Consider the following 27,813-nt stretch of genomic DNA (forward strand, 5'->3'; position numbering starts at 1 on the left):
TCCCGGTAAAAACCTGGTCCAGTATGGACACTTTGGTCCAGAGTACACTAAATATTGATTTAAAAATTTGAATTTCCCGCTAAAAGTTGTCCTAGAACCCTCATTTGTCTTAGAATCTTTTTATAATAAATTTGAAGTTCCGGTAAAAATTGACCTGAAATAAGGTCACCGAATGTTGGTATTATTTGCAGAAAAATGTTTGAATTTCCCTCCAAAAGTTTGGTCCAGTATGGACACTTCTGTGCCAGTATGGACACTTGTGCTAGAAACCCCTGTGTTAGTATGGACACTTTGTGCTAGTATGGACACTTGTGTCAGAACCGGTCTTTGTCTAACTACTAAAATGCATATACTCTATTCTTGCGCATACCCACCAATACCCACACTCACATTGGATACAAAAATTGGAGGAAAAAAACTAAAATCTCATTTTTGTTCATCATCTTATTACACTAACAGCAACTCTTTTAACCACTTTACTTACACGATCAGTGAGTTCTGTCAGTTAATATTGTTTATCTATTCAATAATCAGCATTCTCATCGTCATCATTTCCATACTTATTTTCAATCTTCATCTAATATTAATCTAAATATTTGTGTATTCTTTGTCAACTATCTCATATATATATGTTTGTGTGAATATATTGTCATCGAAAGGAAAATTTCAAAAGTTACTAACTATTTATGGTCCATCAAGTTAACCGATATCATAGATTCACCTTTTCCTATTTTTGAATATTAACATTTCTCTCGGAACTTTGAGAGAAAACAAAAAGTTGTGTAAAAAAAAATAAAGACAACAAGTGATTATAAGTTTATTATTGTTATTATTATCAACAATTTACTTTACAGTTGAAACAATAACAATTTATCATCATTACGTATAATTACATGCTCACTGGGAATATAATAAGTTGATAATAAGCAACAATTAGGTGACTATTGAACCTGAAATATTTACAACATTTTTCCTTGTCAAAGTAAGTTAACTAATCAATATTGTCAATAGTAAACAATTTCGTACGAATAATAATAAATGTTAAAGTGAATGTTCAATTCTCTCTCTCTCTCTCTATCTGAATACTCAATTATTTACACTCCATTTGTTGAAATAATTTAATTCTCAAGATAAAAGTTTTGACATTTTCTTTGGACAGCAAATATCTTTTGTCGTTATTTTATCCTGTTGATTTATATATTATAGAGATGTAAATATAATATATATGAATTCAATTTCAATTTCAATTGTGATACAATTACCATATTGTTTAGAAACGAAACATTTAGCTTGGTTGTATTTTTGATGATTTGATAAGAAAAATATGACTGGTGGGTATTCATGGGTATATGATTATATTTCATACCAAATGAAAAAGAAAAGACCAAAGGAAAAAAAAACATGTTATGAAATTTTTACTCGAGTAAAAATAAAATAATAATAAGGAAAATGTTTTCCAACTTTAAGCATAAGGAATATCACATTTTCCTTGGTAAAAGTTGAGAAACTATGACAATAGATATATATCCTTTTGACCATGTTAATCTTACGAAGATGAAAGTATCTCTAATCTGATGAAAGAGAGGAAGGAAAAACGATGAAGATACTGGCAAAAAGGATGAGAGAAAAGAAAAGAAAAGTAAATTCTCTGTTCATTCTGAATACTCTTATTACAGAATTCACATTCTCTCATTTCTTTTTTTTTCACTTACACTTTCAATAGTATTTTAGTTGTATACTATCATAGAATTAGGTTTATCATCTAAGATGATCAAAGAGAAAGTAAATGTAGATGAATATATCATCAAAGAGAATAACATTCAGCTGAAAAGGTGTAAATGCTTATGCCTATTTATCTGTATTATGCATGTTATCAGATGAAGAAAATGTTGATTCTCTCTTTTTCTGTCTCTATTTTCTATTCTATTCTATCTTCTTCTCGATTCAATTTCTTTGGAGAAAAATTCTAATCAAGAGATTGCGATGAATACACTGAGAAGACTGAAAAAGGTGAAATATTGACGCGAAAATGAACCAAATTGCTTATTATATTCTGAGGAAAATGTTGATAAAAATCTTTTTCAGTTGATCAACTTTTTTTCTATTCGTTGCCTTTTTTTCACTTTTATCTCTTCAACTGAATTCATGCCTTCTGAGGGAATATAAATATTATGATCTAAGAATCATGTCAATCAGGAAAAGATTAGACAATGATGATGCGGAAGAGAGAGAACGAGAGAGAAAGTTGTTATTCCTTACAAGTGAAATTCAATGATGAAACAGGGAAAAGATGAGGAAATTGAAGCTGAGTGTCTTTTCATCATGAATTTCAAACTCCATCATTGACATAAGAGTAATAATTTGATTCTGTGTCATGACAAATGCAAACATTCAAAGCGAAAAGTTAACACAATTTTTTTCTCTCTCTGTTATTTCAAAACATCTCACAACAATTTCTTTATTGTTTCTCAATCATCATAATCATCTTTGCCCTTGAGTAGTACACAATTTGATGATGATTATGATGATAAAGATGACGATTCCAAGTAAATAGTAAGGGGAAAAAATAGCAAATGAACCAAGGAAAATGTTTACTTTTTTGTCGAGTTCAATGTTTTTGCTTGTTCACAGCGTATTTGTTTCTGGAAGGTTTTTATTTCTTCCGTTGTTATTATATAAGATCAGAATACTTGAAATAAAATGATAATAATAAAAAAATAAGACAAAACAGTTATCATTACTATTATTATTTCCTCTTATATATGTACCAAGAAATGAGATATAAGTAAACAGAAATAATTTAACTTGACATTTAGCGACAGAACTTTTTTCCCTGTCACATTTAATACCTTTGGTGTATTAATATCAAACAGAGAAAATGAAAAAGACAGAGTGAAATTTTTTCAGAATTGAAATGAACTTTTGTTCAGGTTAAGGTGAATAAGAGATATTGAATTTTCTCCCCGCTATAAAATTCCCAAGGAATTGTTTTCATTTGACATTCAGAAGCAACAACGAACCTTATGATCATTCATCTTCCTTGACCAGAGAGAGAGAGAGAGAGAGAGAGAGAGAGAGAGAGAGAGCAGACAGATATTGATAAATAATGTAAATCATAAGCAACTGACCAGTGATGTCAAGAATTCACCATGAGAACAAATTTTCATCATATTCATCACTTATTCTTGTTATATTAGAAGATGAAATCCAAACAGAATCTTGGAAAGTTCAGAAACGTGATCAAAATCGTTACAAGATTTTAAAGAATCTCAACTTTCAACTAAATTAAGAATTCATCAGTAAATGATAATCGATTTATCTTAATATTAACATTATTCTGAATACTTGGTTACTGCAATTCTGTGGCTTTTGTATTAGATACTCTGTATAACAAAATATATATACTTTCATGTTGAATGACATTATATTGACATTACAATCAACACACAGAATCACTGAACATGAAGGAGTATTAATTGAATACAAGAGATGAAAATGATTGAATAACAAGAATGAACCCTTTTTGTTGTATTAAGACTGAGATTCACTATTTACTCTGACAATCATATAAATCAATATTATCAATACAACAGATTCTTAAGTATGTTTATTCTGTATTCATTTTATTTCGTCAACATTTTACTCGAAATTTTAACATTTTTCTTGTTTTTCTCTTCTCTTCTCTTCATCACATATAAACAAGATTCTTTTGGTTCCATTCTTACCTTAACCTTTGTCTTAAGTGTCCCCTTCTTTAAACTTTGACACCATATTCTAAGCTGAATGCTTTCATTTCAATCTTCTAATCTAATACTCGATTCACAGTAAACAATATTAAAAGATAATGGAGATAATTGATTAGTAATATGTTTGTAAATATTTTTCTCCAAATTTAAAGAGAAGTTTTTACATTTTCTAAGCATTTTACTTGGTAGGTTCTCTGTTGAAGATTATCAGATTTTCTCAATGTTTTATCAATAACAAAATTCAAGAACTTAAATCTTTTCATGTTTACCCTATTGAATTGTGAGTAATTATCTGTTAAAATTTTGTTTCATTTTCAGGATAAAAATGTATCTTAATATTTTACGATAAAATTTTATTGTGTGTAAACATTTTACTTGGTTAATATTAATACTTTGTATCATTTTTGTTTTTATCTTTATCCATTATTAACACTCAACTGGATCAATATCTATTTACTTAAAGGTTAATGATGATAAAACTTATTAAGTGACTAATATACTGTTATCATTATCCATATATATGATTCTGTGTCAATATTATGTCATTTTTAATGAAGATTATCACATTCTTATTGGTCAAATCAAATTATCTTCTAGTCACTTTCTGAGCTAATCAAATAGTCAATAATTGCTTTCAACTTGCACTTAAGAAACTTTTGACTTTAATCAGTATCGTCATGAAACATGATGACCAAAAATTCAGAATATGAATCTTAAAGTTTAATCAATCAAACTTTTCAACTTATTGAATATCTCATTTCTTATATCGTCATACTGGTTATCATATCAAATACCACATTACTACCGATAGATTGTTACTAATATTCAATTAAAAATCAAATTGCAATCGAATTGGAATCAAGATTAATCATTTCAAATCAAAGTTCCAATTTCTTTTCAATTCTGTTTAGTCTGAACTATTTCCTTCCCTTTTAAATCATCGAAATTATCATTCCTATTATTTAGTAATTTGTCTGAGCGAAAACATTTCATCAGCTGATCAGTTTCCATTAGCAATTGAAATAATTGTTAACACACTGATTATCAATCAAATAAATTAATATGTTTCAATGAGACCTGAAAGCTTATTGAATTTCTTAATCATTATCATTGATCAGTTTGATATCGTTGATGAAAAGTTGAGGTAAAATATTGATGAAAAAAAGGGTAAGGAAAAAACTTTAAACGGATTTAGAACTTTTTTCATCGAATTTATATTGAATGAGAGAGAAAAAAGTTCTAAGCTTAAATATTAACCGTGAATGATGAACAACAACAACCACCCATGGTAATATAATGTGATAATACTACCATGATAATAGTTAATCTTACAATCATAATCATGGTTTAACTTTTTTTTTTGCTTCCTTCTTGGTGTTTACTCAGATTAACCTGAACTTTTTTGATAACTCTTGGTGTTTAATAGTTTTTTTCCCTTCTGTCTGATTATCTGTAGGTTATCAGGTAGATTGATTTAACCTCTAATTAACAATTGATTGGACCTTTCACGATGAAATAGGTTCTATTAATAGATGAAATTAATGATCACTTAGAATTGTTTTTCCCGTTTTTCAATGTACACAAGAAACTCCACTGGATTCATTTAGTAAAACCTCTGAATCGTAAAAGACGCCTACGATTGATGAAGATTTCAGAGGAAATAACAAATTTATAAATCAGTTGATAATTGAGCAGAACCTACTGTTACTTGTCATGTGGAAATAGTTACATAAAGAGCGGGTCCAGACCAAATGTCCCTCCGGAAATGATAATTATGGTGGTATTTGGAGGATATTATCAAGTGGGTGTTCATGTGGTTATCTGTGTGGGTATTCAAAATAGATGCTGGTCTTTTCTTTATATTGGCACTTTAAAATGAGCGATTGGAAAATAATTCAGATTGGTTGCATATTCAAGGCTAAGCCTTTTTAACGAATGTCCATTTCCTAAGTACTGTCTAGTCCTTTCTGAATTTTCAGAATTTCCTTAATTTCTCCTCGTGGAAGCAGTGGAAATTTAAACGTAGGCCTTTATGAGCTCTATCGATTCAATCAATCTGGATGAATAATTCTTCCACTCTTTCCTAAAGCCCAATTAACTTATGGGCTACCTCAGGTTACATTGACTTAAGGATCTCTGATAGTTTATCCTGACTTGATGAAATTGCCACCATAACATTCACTTGGTAATTCAATATTATCTGTTATGTTATCTGTTTTATTTGGCTTTTCTGTGTATTCATAAGCCCTAAATAAGTCATAAACTGATGCTAATAAACTCGAGCGTGTAAATTGATTAGGTGAATGCTTCACGTACTTGAAAATCGTCTCGAATGAGCAAAAAAATATGTTCGAATGGCCTTATTGTATCGTATTGATTGATGTATTAGTTAATTATGAGAGTAGTCCAAGAGTAGACAGTTTGAACTGCTCTCGATCTTATATAACTACATAAATACTTGTGAATCAAATATTTACAGTAATTGAATTCATCAAGGTACTAATGATAATCTAAAAGTTTAACTATGAAAACATCATCAATATTAAAGTTGGAATATGATGTATATCATTTGGAATTATTTTGCTGTTCAATTTCTAGTAAATCAACAAAACTAAAAGGATTCAATTCCTATCAAAGTAATTTAAGTCTCATGGATTAATCAGTACTTGGGAATTGTTTTTTAATGGTGAATTGTGATTTCTTTTCCCGTCTACTTGAAACAATAACATGGAAACTGAAACCGCTCAGGTAAATATTTTATTCATGATGATGATGGAAAATAAATATAAGAGTAGATTATGAATCATTTCAAACATGATCTATTTGAATTGGATAAAAAACAATGGTAACGATAATTGCTGAGTAAAATTATGATAATGATAAAAGTTAGATATTTATATATATATAAATGGAATCACCTTGAAACTGAATATATAACAGGATGAGGGAAGAAAAAGAGTTGGAATTAAAAATGAATGAGACAATAGTTGAGCTCCAATGTATTGAAATGGTTTTTTTTTGTTCAGATTGTTCAATGAACATGATGATAAATAACAAGGGTATTCAAAGTAACATTACCTTTTCTCCTTTTTATGATATATTGTTATCATCATTTGTGAACAATTCCCAAGTTGATGAGGAAGAACAAAAATTCTGATAATGATAATTCTGATGACTGGTGAGATAAACTCTAATGTAACCTCTCATGATGGAAAAGACAAATAGATGAAGAAAGTGAAAAAGAAAGATAAAGATAAAGATATGATGATGATCATTTCTATTGTTATCATAAGGTCAAGATATTATTTATTATTATTATCGATTCAAAAAAGATATTCCCAATTCTGATTTGGAGTCTGTATAATCACGGGTATTAGAAATACATGAATTCCGAATGAAAAGAATTGACTGAGAGAGAGAGAGAGAAAATATTATCATTAATGATAATCAAAAGATTCTGCATAACAATATAAGAGAAAGGTACAATTCTGATGAAGAAAAGAATCCAAGATGATTAAGAACTCATACTAATCTCTGTATATCCTCAAAGGTATTCAAATGCTCATGAATGTATCTCATGAAGTTCCATGTTTTCCAATCTAAATTCTGTTCCATTATCTATCTCATGTCGTTCTCTCTCTCTCTCTCTCTCTTCTTTCTTTCTTTTCCAATGACAAAATTGTATATTAAACAATCGCAGGTAAACATATGATACTTTTAGCAAATTGTGAAAATTTGAATAATAAGAGAAAATGAATTTCCATTCCAATCAGTATCATGACTTTACTCATCACGAATACATATTCAGGTATTCAGAAAATTCCAACACCCTAAGGGTAAAAATCAATTACAGACAATTGGAGCAACAAACGCTCACAATTATTTAAATGATAACTTTTAACATCAATTGACTTTATTTTGTTTTTCTAATTGTTTTTTTTTGTCATCACAAATTCAAAATTAAATTTACTGTCATGAAGTTTCACTCTGAATCTCATGAATTGTTAACGATTAAATTTCATTACTGTTTCTACAATTTAATCTAGTTTTAAATTACGATTCATTATATGGAAAGAGGGAGAGGGAGAGAGAGAATATCATAATTTCATTCTGATTAAAAGTTTATTATTATTTTTAAGCGAAAATAATTATGTTAATTAATTAAATTGGATGGAAATTAATATTTAGCTTAACAAGAAAAAAGCAAATAATTTACAAACAGAATTAACAAAATTGTGATAACTTTTTTTTTTCTTTTTCTCACCACCAAAAAATTTCGTTAATTCTCATTCAACTTATTCCAAGTTTATTATTTATTGATATTCTAAAAGGTATCATTATATTTGGAAATTTATTAACAACTTATCATGAGGAAAAAAAATCAAGAATCTAATAGATAAATTATTCTTTATAAACCAATTATCGTTATCATCAACATCCTGAGAGTATTCAGAGGGAAATGAGTAGATAAATAGTCAACAGTGTTTCAGAATCATTTATATATGGAAACTCATATTCTATTCAAGGATTTTTCTTATATAAATAAAATTGAATATTTATCTGTCATTTTGATGGAGAAAATTTTAGAAAAATATTAGTTCCTAATTAACTATTCCAATATTTGTGATTTCTTTTTAATGATTTTTTTTTCTCTTAAACAAAATGGATTTCAACTCGATATTTTTGAAGGAACATCCAATGATATATAATCTAATAAGTGAATAGAATCAGGTCTCTATAATATTCTAATGGGAATGCTAATGAAGTCAAAGAAAAATATGAGTTCCCTTTTTGAATAGAAAAGCGAAATGCTCATTTTTCTCTTCATCTTTTTTCTTCCTTCTTCCCTTAACTTATTCATCATTTACGATAAGATTAATAGAGTAAATTTTTCAATCAATTCACCGTTGAAATTTTATTCTAATTTAATCAATTGTTCAGCTTCCTCATGAAGCAAATAATTCACAATTCAGAAATAATAGTAATCATGGTAATTCATTCTGCTCTCTCTTTCTCTCTTTCTCTTCTCACCCCAATATTTGATGTTCTTACACCTCTTATCATGATCAGAAAAAGATAATATTAGATATTATTGGAATAATTTTCCACCCTGATTTATATTTGTATTTGTTTCCATACTCATCTTATCATTCAAATTTCTTCTGACAAAAAAGGGAATTCATTATATTACATAAAATAATCATCATGATGAACCATGAGATGAGAAAGCTTAGAAATGAGATTGGGATTTTTTTTGCTCCTGTTCCATGTGAAGTTAATCAAAATCTCTTGAGATTTCATGGTGATTACTTATTCAATATAAAAATATTATCATGATTACGATTATTACAATAAAGTGAATTCTGTCCCTGTCACAGTTTTGTCTCTTTCTCTTTCTCTTTCCCTCTCTTTTTCATCATGGATCAGAATCTAAATCTCTTTTCTTATAAGATGAACAAATAAAAACAATGGAAAAATCTGATTCATTTGACATGAGATGAACATGATTATGATGATGGAATCTGTTCATTTTCCCTGATAACATGCTGTTTGATTCATCATCTTACTCAACATTTTAATCATCATCTTCGTTATCATGTTCATATTTTAAACCAAAAGCTCATCTATCTTGTAAATTTGTTGGTTATCATGTAGTTTTTTTTCAGACGAATGCCATGAAATTTAATGGTATAAAATATTCATAATTCTCATACTAAATTAGTCAAGTTGAATCTTTCTTTTCAAACTTTACTACCACAAGTTTAGGAACTCAAATTCAAATGGCTGTGAATATCTCTCTATCTGTATTGAGACTACCATTTATCTTCAATTAAATTATCGTTCAATTCAACTGACCATCGGCTATTTGTTTATCTTTAAATTTCAATGATTTGCTGAGGTGAATGTTTATCAAGCATATGGGAAAGTCAATGTAAATACGATGATAAGTTTAACTAATCAACTTTGATCTCAATTTGTTTGAGGTTCCATTTGTTGCTTAATCATCATAAGCTCAGAATTATATCTTGAGTAAATACTTTTCGTGTTCAACCAGAGTATTATTTCATATTCACATGGGCAATTGACCTTTTTTTTCACCATCTCAGTATAATAGCTAAAGTTTGATTCTATTGATAGTCTACTCAGAGCTCAGGTAATAATATCATTCCAGTGTGTTTGAGGTTATCATTTGATTAGCATAATATTTTTCTCTTAATATTATCATGATGATTTCCCCTCATAATACATCACCAAACACTGGAACTAAAGTAACTCAAGTTGATCAAAACATCTTTCCGTGAGCATGATAAATAATCGCACATTCAGCTTATCGAATATCAACTCAGAACTCAACAGAAAATATTTCAATTCTAAAGGGAAGATCACAATTTGCACAATAAGCTCGAATTGAATATAATCTCAAGTGAAGAAAAACTAATAAAATCGAAATTATGAAAATATTGAAAAAGATAAATAATAAGATATAAAAGTAGAATGTTTCAAATTAGATTTCAAGATGACATTTAGCATGGAAGAAGAGAAAAGACAAAATTCATAATAAGAGATCAAAGAGAATGTGAAAAAAAATTCTCCATAGAAAACAAATGTTATCGTAATAATAATAAGATAATAGATGCTATTAATGGTTCAAAGGGAATGCTTTATTCTGACAATGTGAATACTGATTCTTGGGTCTGTAATTTCATGATAATAATCGGATTCCAGTGAAACATTAGCATCATCATAGACCCTGAGGTTGATGGGATTGAGTTGATTGTTGTTACTGTTTATGTTGTTACCCTGAAGTACCAAATGAAAAAAAAGAGCCACGAAAATATCAAGAACTGAATAATATGCAATATCCTGTTTCCATTCTTTCTCATTGAGAATTGTATCAAAGTGAATGTTTTTCTTATTCTCCTTCAACATCGATAAGCAGTGATTCTTATTTTTTTTTCTCGCCATAGAGTATGCAGAAAGAGGAGCAAGAAGATGAGGAAGAAGGGAAAATAGATAACAAAACATGGAAAAGAAAAAGTTTTCTCCTTCTTCATCTTTCTTCAATGTATTCAATTCAGTTGCATGATAGTTATCACTTCAGGTTCCATCATGATCTTGAATACCCTCCCCATGAACAAGGTTACTCAAATATTAATAACAACTTTATTTTCGAGATGTTATTGACTTTTCTTTCTATCTCTCTCTCTCTCTCTCTTCTCATATTCTCATCACAAGAAAAATACACTTCAGAACTTTTTCTCATATCTGTATTCATTGAATACCCTCATCATCATGGTCATAATATTGATTGTCACATTTTGCTTACCCCTGTCAATAGTTAGTCAGATGAATAGAGATGAAAAATAATTATCTCACTTAGTAATCATGTTGATTGTTGATCATCAGACCATTTATCCTTCTCCCCTGTATCATGAATATTCATGTACTTTTCATATGACAACTTTCATGATAGAAAATTTCATTTTAATATCAACTTTTGCTTCTGTTCTCGTTTAATGGGTTTCAATTTCATGGTATATGAGTATTTTTTGTCTCCATTGAATTTGTAACTTTGTTGTTCATCAGATTGTCAAACGGGAAAAAGAGTAGCAAGTTTTTTGATTGATTGAAGAAATTAAATAATCATGAACAAACATGATGATAACAATGATTATCATAAAGAGCATTTTAATTAATCAACTATAAGGAGTAAGAAAATGTTCATTTATAAATCAAATGAATTTAGGGTAAAACTATTTTTAGAATTGAAAATCTCTTCCTCTGAAAAAAAAGTTCATCATGATTGGAACAGTTTCTTTTCATGTCAATTCCATTGACTATTTTAAGATGATGACAGAATGTTATATAATATCCATTATGTATAATCTGAGAAGGAGATGAAAATTCATTACATCTATTCATTACTCTACAGTATTAGAATTGATAATATCGTAAAGAAATCTTATCTTTCATTCAAGTATTTCATTCAACTGATTTTCCTAATGTTTAGAAAAGTTTTTTCTTCCTCAAATTTCATTGAGATATTGAACATACTGATCACTTATCATGATTCTCTGAATCGGAAAAGATTTTTTTTTTCTCATCAAGAAAAATAAAAGAATACCATTCAATTGAGACACTTGAAAGTTCATCAATTAAATTGTTGTTGTAATTAACCAACTCAAAGATTATAAAAGAAACGTAATTAGAGTTGACAAGACTGATTGTTTTCACTTTACCCCATTGATTGTTTGTTGATTATAAGCAATTAAGGTTTTTGATTAGTTTGATTATAAGAGAGAATCACTAATCATCAATGTATTAGAATTGACTATTATATAATGAGCCGAAAAATAATTAACCTTTAAGAGTTAATTTAGTTTAACTTTCCATCTTATTTAGAGGTTAACTAGGTCAGATTAATTGTAATTAAAGTTTAATTTTCTTGGGATTTCATTTATGTTACAAATTAATTGCCTTTATTTTCACAATCAATTTAACATAATATTCACCCTTATTATCATTACCAAAGCAATTAAAGTGTTTGTTAAATATTATAAATCTTAATGATTATAAAAATCAACGGAATAACCAATCAACTAAGTCAATCAAATACAATGTCACTTACATTGTAATATCAATGATTCAATTTCTGATCAATTTACAATTTAAGATAATTGATTAGCTCTTTCATTGATTAGAACAGGTTAATTAATCAAATGATTAACCTAATCAATCAACCAATTTGCTAAGATAATCATCATAATCATTATCAATCTTGACAAACTTTATCAATTCGGATAAAGATTAAATTTCATCATAATCTTTGTTTATACTTAATCAGTGATTTAACTTTACTATTAATTAGATAAGGTAATTAAACTGATGATCATAAGCAACAGGTAAACATAATTGTATCTTTTAATTGGTAAACATTAATAACGGTAAATCATATTATAAATTGATTGTTTTCCTTTCCAGTATCAACAATTTAGGTTTTGTATCCTGTCTACATCTTAAATGGATCATTAAATCAATCAAGTTAATTCACAATTAACCTTTAATTAAAATGACAATAGCAGTGATATTGAGTTTGTATGACCATGAAAAACTAGCATATTACTTATGGTCAATTGATTACAAGTATAAATGATTATGATAAAAACCAAGAAATTAATAGTCCATTGACCTTGACCAATCAACAGTGATAAGTTAAGATGAGTTTCATTAACGGTACAATAAGTTACATTCAGTTGAGAACTCATTTCATGGTAAGTTTACCTGGGGAAGATTAGACAATAACAACAGGTTTTGAAGGTGAATTATCTCATATATGAGTAAGGAAAGATAATCGATGAGAATTCAGGGAAGAGGAAAAAGCAAAACGATATCACTATTATTATCGAAATGCTTTGTACGAAATAAGAGGAAATGTTCAAGATACAGAATTGGACTATTTTCATGTTTACTGAACCATTTTGAAAGTATTAACTGTAGACAGAATATAATCAAATTGAATTATCATCTTACTCACAAATTGATAAAGATGCTGATTAACCAACTAATAGATTAACCAAGTGGTTAAATTTTTCTCCTCTTTTCTTTTTTGGTTTATCAATAAATAGTTAATTCTGTTGATTTTGAATGAATAAAAGTCACAGACAGAGAAATCAATTGATTTAATAACAAAAAGAAATACACTCATAGTGTTACAATGTTTACGAATGCCAAATAAATCATGATTATTAACCAGAATTTAATAATAATATTGAAATGGAATCATGTTATTCAGAGAGGAGGAACAAGAAATCTTGAAACTCATTTATTAATATTATACATTAGAATTACTTTCAAAGGGACAGAATTGGAGAATTGATTCAGACATTCTCATTATATACACATGATAACTAAATATCCATGGGAATTCATCTTCATTTGGAAAAGACGAACAAAATTTTCAGGTCATGATGAAATCATTCAAGTTGATCAAGCACGAACAATCAAATGATATCAAACTTCATAATAATGTTGATAACTTTTCAGAATATTCATTATTGAAACCTCTTGAATCGGAAATTAAAGCGGATGATCAGAATTACTCAGGAAATAATCATGAATTTGAAATTGAATCATTGATTTTCCTTGATTGAAAACAAAACACTGACCTCAATATGTTTTGATTATGATAAACATCATGAACACATATGAAAATCATTGACGTCATGATAAAAATATGTAATTCTTAATTGGATAGAAGGTTTGAACTTTTGATTAACAAATTTATCAAGACACTGGCAGAAAAATAGAGCCAAATAATTTGGGCCATAGTCAATTGTCATATTCAAATATCAAGGTCATTCCAGTCATTCTATTAGAATACGGTTTACAGATAGGATACAGATAAGTTACCAGTACAGGGCATTTCACCAAGTTTCCAACAAGTTTTTCTTGAATAACTTTTTTGTTCAGACCCCAGACTCGAGTTATGGTAGTTTAGGCCATACTCAATTGTCATATTAAAATATCAATGCCATTCCGGTCATTTTGTTAGGATACGGTTTCAAGGTCATTTGATGGTCACAATCGATTTAAATGGCAATCACGAAGGACCAAAAGAGTTTACAACTTTTGGACATTCTTAGTTGCTGAGATATAGCGCTTTTGACGTTGAATCCTTTTCATTCAATCCATGATAATAATTAGGTGAGACTAAGATTGACAAAACTTGGTTACTAAAAACTACCACAATACCTACAATTAAATTTCATTGTGAGGAAGAAAAAAAATAATTCAAAGTTGAAAAACAAAAAAGTTTCAATATTTGATTCTTATTGCTTATTAAATTGTTTGGATAACTTTTTTGTGATCATCTACTATTAAATCTAATACAGTGATTTATTTTATCGTGTCAAGGTTAATTAATGAAATTACTATTGATGATGATAATTAAGGGGCCAACAATCAATTGGAATCGCATAAATTGGAAGGAAATTCCATTCCAATGAAATTTAGTTGTGATTATTGGTAATTTTTAGTAATCTGGATAAGGATTGCGATTTAAATCGATTGTGCCATCAAATGACCTTGAAACCGTGTCCTAATAAAATGACTCGAGTCTGGGGTCTGAACACTCAAAGACAAAAAAAGCTAAGAAAAACTTGTTGGAAACTTGAAACTTGGTGAAATGCCCTGTATAGTAGCCTTATTTTTGCAAATAATGAAAAAAGTTTCTGTCAATTTTTTCGGAATTTGCTTTGCCCTTTCGACAAGCAGATCTTCTGATAAGATTGGACTCATTGAATAGACAGCCACAAAAAATGAGATAAAGAGAAAATGTTAGAGATGTGGACTAATCATTACTTTATGTCTTTATTTGTTGGGACCGAAAATGAGGTTAAATAATGACATTCCCACTTCAGAGAGGGTTAATAATGGAGATATAGAAAGGTGATAATTAGACTTAGAGAAGAACTAGGTTTATCGATGAAAGAAGCTATATATACATTAAGAAAGGCAATCTAGAAAGGACTGAGGGACTGTGACATTAAAAAGACCTTTTAATGCGTCCTTCGGCAAATAACCTCAATTACCTTAAAATGGTAGACGCAATCCAATCAGCTCTTTTCAAACATTCACCTTAACCAACAACAATCCTACAATCAACACTTTGACAACAATTTCACCACCTCTTGGAATAGGAGTTGGAATAACAAACCGACCTGAGAGTGTAAATAGTAAGCTAACGAGTCCAACCTCTTGTGACCTTATTAGCGAAACCGATTTAGAAAAGTTGATTCTAGAAATTGAAAAGGAAAGGATGGAATATTTTAAGAAAAGTCGCCACCTTCAGGAACAATGAAGAGATCTTAAATCGGAGATTGAAATGCTTAAAGTTGAAGATCGACTAACAATCATGGACAGGGCTCACGTGGAAAATACAACTCGTGGTAATAATAAATATTCAACATTAAAGCGAACAAAATCAGGATCAACGAAAGTCCGAGTTGCCTTTTTCGAAAAACTTGTGGATCAATTTTACTTGAATATGAGTATTACGCTGGGCTATAATCTCTTTCTCATTGTTTCTTGGTTAATGATAAATGCATTAGTCAGATAAGTGTTTCGACTGATCCTTTGATTTAGTTTCTTCTGAAGATCCGGAATAAACTTTTCGAGGAAAGAATTGAAAATATAATATATTGTATTATTAATAATAAAAGTGACAACATCAGCTGATAAACAAGACTTTTCAAAATGCTAGACTTGGTGGGTATTGATGAGAAAAGAGAGAATTTGAGAGAAAGGCCGAATTCATTGATGAAATCGGTCAAATTCTGTGGTAAATATTTTGTCTCATAACACGAAAGTGACCAGAGTATGTAATCTTCAAGTGATTTAGTTTTTTATATGATAAAAAACTTTGGATATTAAACTTGAAGTGAATACAATGGTCAAAGCATTGATTAGAACGGAAAGTTTACTCAATGCCGTTATAATGCAAGATCAAAAGGGGAAAAGTGTATAATACAAGGGGAAAAAGAAAGGTAGTAAAGTCAAAAATAGAAAATATATTCTTTACACTATTTTTGGCTCTGGAAAAATATACATTCTACCTGAGAAAAACGTGAAGTGAATTGAAACTCATATATAAATATCAACCAGTCTCATATTACTAAGCAGAATCAGTGAAATCGTGCGGCCAAATGTTTGACACTTGTAATGATAATGATAACCTAATAACATTGGTTTTTATAGTTTAGCTTATGTACTTGGCCAATCTTAATGATTCCAACTTGACAATAATAATGGATAAGAGTTGAACCTTTTTTTTCCTTGATTCTGATTCAGCGGATTTTGAGCCTATTCTCACCATGATTACCATGATTGATGGGCAATGTTTTCTTTGGAAAGAAAATGATAAAACATTGAAAGAAAGAATCAGAAGTAAGAAGGGAAAGGCAAAAAAAAGTATAACAGAAACAAGATAATCAAGGGAGAAAAAAAATCCATGAAAATAACAATAGTATTCGAGAGGAGAAAAAAAAATCTAAAAGAATAAAAAAAAAGAAACAATTCTATCAGAATAATTCTGTCGATTTTTTTTCTCCTTTCCTGGTTGGAAAAACAATAACATCCTCATGATGATGATAATGATGATGGTCATCAGCAAGTGAACAAAATCAATGGTCTTCCTGTGATTCACATGAAATGGCTCATTGTTACTTCCTATTAGCAAAATGATAACAATCAACTAATAATAGTTACTCCTTCAGGGGGATAATTCTGTTTCTATTTTTTCTCCTTTTCTCCAATTCCAAAGTTTCCATCTTAATTATCTAATCAGTTTAATTGAGATTCAAGTTGACAATTCATTGTTTCCATGTTAACGTACCTTGAAAGTTAAACTAATCATCAATTTGACCAAGGAAAACAATTTAATTCCTTTGCTCAGAAAGAGAGACAGAGAGAGAGAGGGGGAGAACAATTTATTAATTGTTTTCGTTGTTTGATATAAATAAACATTAACTTTTATGTCTCTCATCGTTACAATTCAATGACAGAATTACAATGGTAAAGGTTATTATAAATTATCATGTTATTTTTTGTTCCCAATTCTGTTGGTAGAAAAAAGTTTTTGTCTTTGTTCATGTTAAATGATAAGTATCAACATGATTGTGACTATTGTGAGTTAAATTGAAATGAATCAAATTTAATAAATATTGTAAATAAACAATTAACACAATGAGGGTAATGTGTTTTCTAGCAATTAGTTAATAACAATGTCTATTAACCTCACCCAATTTGTCAACACTGGTTACACCTTTTATCCTAACATATTTTATCAACCCAACTTACCATGTTTCCTATTCAGTTGACAGTAATCATGAGATAAAATATTTATCATGGAAGGAAAAAAAAATACTCTGAACACATTCAATATAATAACAAACATTATTCTGTGATAAGTATTCATTTATCATTGAATAAATTGATAACATAATGATAGTGAATTTGATAAGTTTATATGATATTAATATTGTATTCAAATTGCTCCAGGGAGATGTTGTTACTTATTCAATTTGAATTCTATTCAAAATTCTGGCTCATATTTACAGATATTGGAAAAAAAAGTCTTTGATATCGATTATATTATTTATTTTTTTCTCTCTCATGATTTTGGAATTAAATTTTTTCAATTCAATATTACTCTTTTATCTTTATCATGAAATTGATCTGATCTAAGGTGGATATTCACTTTTGTATATAGATTGTGCTAGCATTTGATTAGGAAAATGTTACAAATTATCAAAGTTTTGTTTGTTGCAATTTTTTCCCCCTTGATTGTTGTTATTAATTATTTATCCATGATAGCATGAAGTTAGTTTTCAAAATAATGATGATGATGAGCTTCAGATGATTACATGAGTTATACTCATAGTGCTTAGAGACTGTGTCACCCGTGGTTGATGATAAACATGTTGATTAAATGAATACCCATGGTTATGGATATTGAACAGTTCAAATCGTATCAATAATAAGATTGAATCACTTGGTGGGAAATGAAAAAAAAGTGTTGAAAACTTTTTCCTCTGATTAAATTATCAACAAAGTTTTGAAATTTTAGAGAAGATGAATAAAAAAGTTCTCTCTCTCTCTAAATGTTCATGAATATGCATGAACAGTTTCCATGAATGATTAAACTTCAAATTTTCTGTTATTGAATAAAATTTTCAGCAGGAAAGAATCAACATCAATCAAATAGTTATCATCATCCTCATGGTTCATTAAAAATAAAGGTAAGTTTAAAAGGGTGAACTCAAAAGTCACTTCAGATTTCAAGATGAAATGAATTGTTGTTTTCACTTTGATAACATGATTTTATTTTTCTCTTGCTGGTTCAATTTGAGAGATTGAATTTCGTTGCTCTTTGCAAATTCAATTTTTCTATTACCGTGAAGAGAAAAATCTCACGAATTGGATGTAAGATTGTGGTAAAAGTGATAGAGAGAGATCGGAGAGAGAGAGAGAGAGAGAGAGAGAAATTATTCTGGTCAAGATCAATATCATTTTGACGTTTACCAAATCTCATTGAATATCTCACTGTTATTACTTCAAGTGGACATTGAGACAAACAATGAGAATCAAATCAAATTCAGATCACATCAAAAGGTAATACGAAATAAAAACAGTTAGTCAAAAGTAGTTTCAATATGGTTATCAATCAAATCGACAACAACAACAACGACGACAATCACAACATGAAAATACAATTGACCAGGTTACAGGGCTGGAACAACTCTTGAAAAGTCCTAACAATTAACTTATCCATTGTAACTTTTCCTGTTGACATTAAATTTGACCATCAATAGTAACACTCGCCAAACATACATGTATATTACGATTAAATTTATTTGTAAGTTTTAAATCAAAATTAGCGCCAAATCATTGTAACAAATGAAACTAATTACCTGATCAGTTACACCCGAAAGTTAACTAATCAACAGTCCCAAATGGTTAATTATAATTAATGACAGACTAAAGTAAGAATACATTTTATCCTGTCTGCAGGAAAAAAAAATTAATTTGATAACATTGAATAAGATAGGAAAGTTGTTTCATTTTCATGAATTATTGCCGAAATAAATTATCATAACAATGATAATATTAGATGAGAGAAAATTTAATCCAAGGTAAATTAGATTCATCTTATTCAATGTGTATTCACCCATGATCATCATGATATTAAGAAAATCCAATATGAACAAATTGTTTATTTTTTCCCTTCTCTCTCATATAGTTTATGTAATATTCATTTAACATGATTGTCATTATGATTATCATGATTATCATCTAGATCTAAATCTTTGTTGTTACAACATTCAACTTGGATAATTTTCATAATTCATGATAATAACATTTTCATCTGGTGGTTTATGGTTGAATCTTGTTTCTTTTCTTACAGTTCATGTAAACAATTCAGTTCGAACTTTGTTTTTGTTTTTCAAGGTGAGAAATTCGTGAATGAAAAGAGTGAATGTTCAGTTTGTGGTTATAATTTATTCTCGAGTTGATAATAATAATTTTCTCAATTCTCTAACTTCTAAGTTCATTACTAATTCATGATAAGAATACTTTTACATGAGTAAGTAAACAGACGATGAAATTATTGTTTCATCAAGAGTATTGAAAAGGAAATGAAACAATAATAATAATTCTGATTCATGTAACTATGAATGATAAAGATGATTTTTTGTTCTCTCTCTTTTTTAGATTCTAACTGAATCTCTAATGAATGAATTTTTCATTTTCTTCATTCAATAAGATTCAAGGATTGATTATTCTGTTTTTTTTTCTTGCTAGTTTTTCACTGAATTACCATGAATAACACTCTCAGAATTTTCCATCTTTCTTTTCATTATATTATTCATGGTCATCATCATTATCATCATCATGCTGTTTCAGCATCGATAAGCTTTCAAAATGATTTCTCAATTCATCATGAATTAATGTTCAAAATCATCTTTCTGACTCTTTGTTCATCATTATCATCATCACAATCATGTTGATGATCATCATGCTCTTTATCCCTTTTCAGCATCTCTCTCTCTCTCTCTCTCTCTCTCTCTCTCTCTCTCTCTCTCTCTCTAGATATAATCTTTTTCTCAATGTGTTGTGACCTTCTTAAGTGAAAAATTTTGATCCATTAATAAGGAAATGATAAGATGAGTGCTGAAAGATGCTGAATAATCCATAATGGATGCTCAGAACTTTTTCCCAAATCTTATTCTTAAAATACTTAACTCTCATTGTTATGATTATCCATCTGATGAAACGATTATCGATTTTATTTGTTAACTATAACCATTATCACCTTGATAATAACTTTCTCCTTTAATTTATTCATCACAAGCCATCATGATGATTATTTATATCAGATTAGAATCGATAACATTCATTTCCTATTATTTTTCTCATGAATCAAATAGAAGAAAAAAACTGACACCAATTGTAAATCTCACTTTGAATCTGATCAGAAATGCGATTAATTACTCAAAACTCTATGGATCTATAACAATAATAATAATACCTCATGATTATTGAAATACTCTGAAATATCAATAGTTTTTCATTCATTATTCAAACAGAACTTATAGATTTTTTTGCCCAGCTCAATTCACGATCAACAATCATTAGATATGCAAATGGACACTTGATGATAACATTATCAATATTTCACTCGGGAAAAATAACCAGAGTAAAAATAACTAGTAAATAAAAGGATTATCAAAATACCAAGTGACAGAATTACTTAGATGATGAATATCAATAATATTGATGATGAAAGAGGAATAAAAAAAACTTAAGGTGGAATTACAGTTCTATCCAAGATAAATGTTATCAGGTATCTTAATACTTTTGATATTGATGCTAATGGTTTCGACCATTAGTAAATCAAGTCTCAGCTCCAATGGTCATTAAAAGGATGATCTTGATCTATTTATTTGTTAGCGACAAACTTTTTCGATATCATTTTACATTAACAATAAAAAAACGAATACCCTGTGAATACATATTTATATATAAATTACTGTCCATCGGTTGATGTTACATGAACGACAAGGATTTTTTGTTGTTCGAAGAAAAAAAAAATATAAAAAAAAGTTCAAGAAGTTAAAACGTTTTGACAACATACATTTAAAGACTATGAGTTTAAACTTTGTAATCCATGTTTATCCACCATGAAGATATCATTATTATTATCATGATTTATATATGAACAATTTGTTGTATGAAAGTAAAAAAAAACAACATTGATCTAGACTGAAAATTTCATTACGATATTATTAATAGGACATTTTATCGACTCGTTATAAACTGGAATCGATAAATGATCTATTAAGGTCAGTTATTGGTCAAAAATGGTTGTAAGAGATTGAATCTTATCATTTTTTTTTCTTTTCCTTATCAATTTCCTCAGTTTCAAGGTGAATGAAAATTTCATGATACATGGAATGAGTATCATGGTCTGGAAATGAGATCAAGTTGAATATCAACAGGGAATTGTGAAGAAAAGTTCAGACAGAGATGAGTTGATGTGAAGGTTTCCAGAGATGAACCTTGGAAACAATTAATTTGAAAGCATTTCTCTTAAAAGGTGAAGAGAGAACTTGAAGATTTTCATTTAGTATTGTTACTAAAAGTTGAGAATCATGTTCAACCCATGGAAATCCATGTGTTGATCCAAAGATTTGCATGGATAAAACTTGAAACGATTTATTTAAACTCTCATGATAATCATTCTTCTAATAACAAGTAAGCATTTCATTCAATTGGTTAATGGTGATATTGATACAATTTATTAGCTCTCTATTCATTTAGATAATCATTTATCATTAATACACCATCATGATATTATTGGGGATGGAAACAGTTATAAAATATTTACCTTATACAAATGGTGTTATCATTTTCTCATTATCTTTTCAGTGGGAATATTATCTGGGTCAATAATCACCAGGGACTATTATTTTATTTCAGAGACTCGAGTGAATATCACAACTTTTTGTTCAACTTTTTTTTTCTTCTTCTTCTTTTCCTTACTCATCATCATCATGATCATCAACATGTGCATAAGAAAATGCTATTGTTTGAAAGATAATACATCGGAAAAGGGGATAAGGGAAATGCGGAAGAAGATGTGACAGAATGAGAAGAAGAAGAAGAAAAAAACAAAACAGGAAACTTAAAATTCTGTTCAGAACTTTCAACATAATAACATGTTAACCAAATGGAACCAACATTCAGTTAACAATTACCATGAATATTATTACGATTACTATTGAGAAGAAGTTGATTCATTTCTTATTATATTGTTATCATCTATTGTGTATTCATTATCTTCACTTTTTGTTCCCATGTTTCACATTTTCAAGAAAAGAAGAAGAAAAAAAATTTTCTAATTGACTCATATGAAGAGAAACGATTTCCATGACGATAAAGTAATTTTCATGCATCAACACAGATTCTCATTCATTCAGAAGGTATTTCTCATTGTTCACTGTTCATCATTAGTATTTCATCATGGAATATCATTACCATGAATTATTTTGTCAAACTTTATGCAAACCCAATGATTAACATTGATAATCATACAATCTAATTGTATTCAATTGTATCATCTCACTCGGAATGATTACCTTGTAACCATTTTCTTTCACCTCATCATTATCATCATCACCCTAAAAAAAGAGAGATGATAAAGTTAAATCTCAATGAATCTCATCACCATGTACACATGATGATGATTAGAGGAGGAAGAAGACGAAAAAAAGTTCATCGTCATCTACTAATCAGATTATTATTATTATTATTATAATTTTTATTCTTCCAAATTCTCTGAATTCTGAGCACACACACACATTTGGAAACGTTAATTAACGTCCCTGTAATTAATTTAATTGCTCAATATAACACTTCAATCCTACTCTTGAAACATTTTCTATTTATCTGCATCATTGAGTCTCTTCATCATCAGAATGAATAAAAAAAACAGGATGAAACTTTTCAACTCGTCAGATTATATCCATTTAATTACGATAATAATAATAGTCGTTGTACTTGAAATTCCCATGGTGAATTTTAGAGAGAGAGAAATAGATAGAGAATCGATATGGTGAAAGAGGAAAACATGGTAAAGAGAAAGAAAAAAAGTTCCAACATTCAGAATGACAATTTTTCTCGTTGTTTCTTTTACTTTTTCTGTCTTTCTTTTTTTTCTGACAGAAAATTTCAATTCCAATCCACCAGAGATTCAGATTAACATATTACCTTTACAATCATACTCATTAGCTCATCAAGTGAGTCAACCTTTAAGTAACCATCATGTAATATCTCATGTAAAGATGCTGAGTAATTTTCTGAATAAGAAGAGAACAAGAAAAATCATAAAGTTCACAATGAGCTTGAAACAGATTAACTTGAATATTTAATTAATTTACAGTTATAATCTGAAGAAGTGGAAATGATTTAATATTAAAAAACATAATTTTAATCGGATTAAATTCACTATTTGTATTAACACATAATCTTGAATTTGTTTCAACGTCAATAAAATTTTCATCATATTGTCACACCTCTGAGTTTATCATGGAAACATTAATATGCATGATGAGAAAGTAAAAAAAAAAGTTCTCAACATGAGTATTAATTCAATTGTCTTGATTATTTATTTAACTGTTTAATATAAGTCAAGATCAATAGCAGCCATGAGTTAATCAATCATTCCCGATAATCAACTGAACATAGTTTTGTTTTTTTCTTATTTATTCTTGAGATACTCATAATCACCATGATAATCAACCGATTCGGTTTGATAAACATCATCACCATGAATTAGAAAGGCGTGAAAATGATTTCAACAACAGATTCCTGAGAATCCATCTCATCATGATTGATATCTCAATATTGAACAATGAACTTTTCTCTCTCTCTCTCTCTCTCTCTTCGTTTCATGATATTATTAGATGACGATAATATTGATTCCATATTACGATTTTTTCCTTTCATCGATTTACTTTAAAGTTTCAGTGGAACTTTTTTCCCCCTGAAAAAAAGGTATCATTGAGTTGAACTTTTAAATAACTTTATTCCATGAAGATTGAATCTCAGAACTTTCTAATTAACATGAGAAAATATTTGGAATATTCATTCAAGTCAATGAATTGAATGTCAAAAGGTTGAAATGGTAAATGGATACACTTAAGAGGAGTTTAAGAACTTGATGAAAAAAATATGAATTCTTTGAGTAAGACAAATTTTATACTCTCCATGTAACTCAGTATATATCAATTAATTTATTCTGTAATTATATCAAGTCAAGAATTTGATAACATGAGAAATAAGTTGATTGGGAATAAAATTCTTTAATTATTATGAAATAATCTGCGCAATTGTTGAATAAAAGATGAATTCAATTCTCAATCGTTTCATTTACTTTTTTTTTATATCTTACTTTTTACTATCAGAATCTCATGAATATTATTGAACTTTGACTGAATCATAGAATCATTGATTTCATGGTGATAATCTCTGATTTCATGTGGAAATATTAATTATGGATCCAAGTAAACTAAATTTAACTCCAATCCAATCGATTGAAGGATTCAATGAGTTTGATAATATTTACGGTTCAATATTGGATAAAAGTAATACTTCAAATCCTCATGAACTTCCAGATCTATTGGGTGAGTAATTTAATTGTTCTCTCTCTCTCTTTTAATTTCATTCTCACTGAGTTTGTATTCATTTGCTGATTCAATCTCTCCCTTGATAATAGATGGAAATGAAACAGATAGTTTCAAGATCATTGTTAAAAAAAGGATGGAGGAGTTTAAGGTTAACCGAGCCATCGATCAGGAAGCGTTAATTGGGTTAATGATTAGTTATATCCTGTTAATTGCTATCGGAACAATTGGAAATGGGCTGGTTTGTATTGCTGTTATTCGTAAACCCTCAATGAGGACACCGAGAAACCTTTTTATCATCAATCTTGCCATTTCCGATCTAACACTTTGCCTCATAACGATGCCTTTCTCATTCATTGAAATTGCTGCCAAATTTTGGTCTCTCGGTAAGGAAAATGCTAATATCCAACATGTAGTAATATTATCAAGAAAAACAACAACGACAACAATTACTGATATCATAATATTGATCATCGATAACATAAATTGATCCAATTAGAACTTAACTTAGAAAGTTAATGTAATTAATGAAATTAACTTTGTGAAACAATTTAACTTATTCGCTTACCCAAGTTGATTAATTGGTTTACAATTGAATTCAGTTATCTACTATTCATTAATAATAGTTACCCAATCAAAGTTTATTTATAACAATAAAATCATTCAATGTGCTTGTTAAGTGTTAATTCAATTATCACTCAAGTGATTAAGTGATTATTTTGTTTTCCATCTAATTCAGTCAGATCCAGAGCTTTTTACAACGTAATTGATTAACTTTCCTTGTTTTTACTCATTATTGTTCATCTAACTTATCATCTCTCATTTTTCAACTTATCGTTTCTCTCATAGGATTATTTACCTGTAAACTATCAGCAGGATTGGAAGCGACATCTATATTTGTCTCGACAATGTCCATAACAGCGATAGCTTTAGATCGTTATTTTGTGATAATCCGACCGACTCCGGAAACACCGAAAATAACTCAAACCATTTATGGCCTTCTATCGATCTGGATAGCAGCTCTAATCTTATCGATACCACTTTTCTGGTGTCGAACCACCGTTAAGATCATTTTACCTCCAATATTGTCTTCCGGTATTTATCCAACCAAGAGAACTTGGAATTTGTTTATAAAACTTTCTGAATGATTTTCTTTTTTTTTCTTTTATTTTCTCCATGATGTTCATCTCAAATCATTGGTTAATTTGGTCATCAACTTGAAGCTGATCTTTCAAAAGAAAATTTTGAATATTGTTACGAGGAATGGCCAATCAATAAGGGACGAGCTATTTATTCAGTGTTTACAATTATTCTTCAGTATTTTGTCCCGACAATTCTGGTAACTTTAATCTACATGAAAATCTACAAGAAATTAAAAAATCGAATGTCACAAAAAAGAACAGCAATCAAATTAGATGAAAGGATTAAAGCTGAGGAGAGAAGAACCAAAAGAACCAATTATCTATTAATCTCTGTTAGCTTAATCTTCGGGATTAGCTGGCTACCGCTCAATATTTTAAATATAATCTCTGATTTATATTATCCATTTGAAGATGCTTCAACTTTTAGAATTGTTTTCGCCTGTTGTCACATGGTTGGAATGAGTTCTGCCTGTTTCAATCCACTTCTCTATGGATGGCTTAATGATAATTTTCAGAAAGAGTTTAAAGAAATTTTCTCTCTAATAATGAATAAGATTAGTTGGTTTTGCTCAAAGAAAACTTCAGTTCTAACAAATCAAACCTTGGGTGATAAAAAGATTGAAACAACTGTAGTTTTCCGAGAGCAAATCACCGAGACAACTAATCATCAAAATTCACAAAGTCGTCGAAATACAATCGAAGGTGATAAAAGTAATTCTCATTTCAATCCAACTAAAACTGAATCTACAATTGTCTGTGGTTCCTTTGCCAATGGTAATCCAAAGAAATCCTTAATTGTTAAACAAGTCTAATTTCAAATAATTGCCAATAATTGAATACAATAGTTGTAAATATAAGATTAATAATAAATATTATCTGTAAATATCATAATAATAAGTTGATTAAAGTTAAATTGTGACTGAACAGATATTCAATTCCTTCTTGATAGATGGTGCCACTTTCTTATATTAATAAGTTCATAAAGTTTCATAAAGGTTGATTGGATTTATGGTTTTCTTAAGGCCAATATGATTCTGACCATCTAATGCCCATGTAAATATGACAATTGAGTATCACTTAAACTCATATAACTCGAGTCTGAGGTCTGAATATTTCAAGACAGAAATTTATTCATGACAAAACTTATTGGAAACTTGACAAAATACTCTTTACTTAATAAAAGGATGTTTCTGGATTCGGTGGTCTCCGAATTGAATAAATCTATTCATGTTACATTAAGGATATGAAAGAAATGAAACAAGGTTAATTGGTATTCAACAATTAACTTTATCACAATTAAACAATTTCTTCACCATTGTTTTATAATTACATAGGGATCATAATTTAGGCAAACATGTCAACTGATTATGTATTAGGTAATGTAAATTTAATTTACGTAAACAACAATTAACTAACGATACATAATAGATGAAAAACTCCCAACAACGTATTTAATTAATCAACAATTAATCCAAGATTAATTTGATAAAATTCCTAATGAACAATAATAAACCAAATAACTAATACAAACTAATCTGAAGAGACATTGAAAATATGATAAGATAAAGATAATTGTTAAATTAATATTATTATTCAATGAGAATTAGACTAATTAAAGAGATTGATTCGATTATAAATTAACTGTCACAACTGATTGTTACGATTTAGATTCATTATCAT

General features: G+C 28.8%; 1 protein-coding gene across 1 annotated transcript; it reads left to right on the forward strand.

Moving 5' to 3' along the window:
- Window positions 1–426: 426 nt before the first annotated feature.
- On the forward strand, window positions 427–27,051 carry LOC128394777 (neuropeptide F receptor-like). The gene is made up of 5 exons (XM_053355145.1): window positions 427–982; window positions 24,773–24,991; window positions 25,084–25,377; window positions 25,841–26,086; window positions 26,215–27,051. The coding sequence occupies exons 2-5, from the start codon at window positions 24,862–24,864 to the stop codon at window positions 26,943–26,945; spliced, it is 1,401 nt and encodes a 466-aa protein (XP_053211120.1). The 5' UTR covers window positions 427–982; window positions 24,773–24,861; the 3' UTR covers window positions 26,946–27,051.
- The last annotated feature ends 762 nt before the right edge of the window (window positions 27,052–27,813 follow it).

The sequence above is a fragment of the Panonychus citri genome, unplaced genomic scaffold (assembly GCF_014898815.1).
Source record: "Panonychus citri isolate SS breed McGregor unplaced genomic scaffold, ASM1489881v1 Contig00140, whole genome shotgun sequence".
Lineage (NCBI taxonomy): Eukaryota > Metazoa > Arthropoda > Arachnida > Trombidiformes > Tetranychidae > Panonychus > Panonychus citri.